The following is a 1,535-nucleotide window of genomic DNA, read 5'->3' as shown; positions in this document are numbered from 1 at the left end:
CGGGGCCGTCGTGCAAGTCCAAGGAGGTCCTGAAACTCCTTTGGCGTGACAACCCCTATGGCGTCCTAAGGCGGCGGCGGTGTAGCAGCTCTTCGGCGACTACCGACCGAAGCTCCGCGGTGCGGGACTCTGGACGGATGACACCGTCGCACCCTGACTCTCTCCGCCAACTCCTTCGCAAGCACGACATGCTCGCAGAAGCAGCGGAAGGCGAGGTATTCCCGCTGCCCCCTCAGCATAGCGCGCACGATCGCCGAGGGGGCCAAACTCTCACAGATGGCGAGCTGCAGTACACAGCGCTGATCTGCCCACGCTGGACAGAATTCCAACGTATGTTGCGCCGTGTCCTGCACTTCCTGACACTGGTGACAAGTGTCAGTCACCTATCGCCGAATCCTTAGCAGGTACTCCCCGAACGCTCCATGTCCGGTGAGCACCTGCGTCATCCTGAAGGTCAGTGGGAGCCCGTCGCGGTCCTTCCAAACCTCCCAATTAGGGAGAACAGCTCTTAGACTACGGTGAGCCCGCACCGCATCCTCGGCGAAAAGATCGGAGCGCCACCGCTCCCAGGTGTCCATCCTCGCCTCTTCGCGGACATCCGAGGCCACCTGCCCGGCAATAGGGGGAGTAAGCCCGCTCGAGCCCAAGCCTCTTAGGTGTTGATATTCCCGGCGGAGTGCCAAGGCCTGAAGCTCGAACGGAGGGAAAGCCGCCAGAACAGACATCGACACATAGGATATGGTTCGATATCCTCTAACGATCCTGATGGCGGTCGTCGTGTGCAGCCTCCTCAACAGGAGTAAACTGCGACGGTTCGCCATCAGATCTTCCGCCCGCACCGGGGCCCCGTAAAGAACACGGGATCGAATCATCTCCTCGTACAGCCGACGAACTCTGACTCCGGCCCCGCCGATATTCGGCAGTAGGCCGCATAAGACGTTGGCTGCGGCCGTTACTTTAGCAACCAGGAGCTCGAAGTGCGGCCCGAATGTCCACAGACTGTCGATCGTAAGGCCCACTCGTCCACTCTCCAATCCGAGAACCATCGGAATGCACTAGGGGTGGCCCACGTAAGATCAATTACGGAGCATCCCCTCCACACTACACAGTTGCTCGCCGAGCCCCTGTTGACGAGCAGCAGCCCGAAGCCAGCAGCCCAATCTAACAGCGCTCGGCTGCGGGCGTCCGTCCTGGAGTTTCCCCACTGCATGGCATGGGCATTAAAATCCCCCAGAACGAGGACTTGCCGGGGAAGATATCGAGACACGCAGTCGCGGACCCCGTCCAAAAAGCTGTCGGAAGCGGCCCGGCCGCTGTTGGGGGAAACGTAAACGCCTACCACTACCATGCCAGCCCACTCCATCGCGACGAATCCATTGTCACGATCAAGAAGGGTACCGGAGACGGACGTACCTGGCGTTGACGTCCAAGTCATGGCGACCAAGCGGTCCAGGTCCGAGACCCAGATAGGGGAATCGATCACTAGATATGGCTCGGCCACTACCGCCAAGACGACTCTGCTCTCCTGGGTGGTT

At 60.3% G+C, this 1,535-nt stretch overlaps 1 protein-coding gene across 1 annotated transcript; it reads right to left on the bottom strand.

Annotated features, from left to right (window-relative positions):
• Window positions 1-383: 383 nt before the first annotated feature.
• LOC117240609 lies at window positions 384-1,046 on the bottom strand. The gene has a single exon (XM_033506622.1). The coding sequence runs from the start codon at window positions 1,044-1,046 to the stop codon at window positions 384-386; it is 663 nt and encodes a 220-aa protein (XP_033362513.1).
• Window positions 1,047-1,535: the final 489 nt, after the last annotated feature.

The sequence above is a fragment of the Bombus vosnesenskii genome, unplaced genomic scaffold (genome assembly GCF_011952255.1).
Source record: "Bombus vosnesenskii isolate JDL3184/JDL3185 unplaced genomic scaffold, Bvos_JDL3184-5_v1.1 scf7180000014816, whole genome shotgun sequence".
Taxonomy (NCBI): domain Eukaryota; kingdom Metazoa; phylum Arthropoda; class Insecta; order Hymenoptera; family Apidae; genus Bombus; species Bombus vosnesenskii.
Note: the sequence above shows the minus strand (reverse complement) of the source record. Positions and strands in the feature narration are given on the sequence as shown.

What these genes read in the sequence shown, in the direction of transcription:
- LOC117240609 (XM_033506622.1), bottom strand. Translation starts at nt 1,046, where the DNA reads ATGGTTCTCGGATTGGAGAGTGGACGAGTGGGCCTTACGATCGACAGT.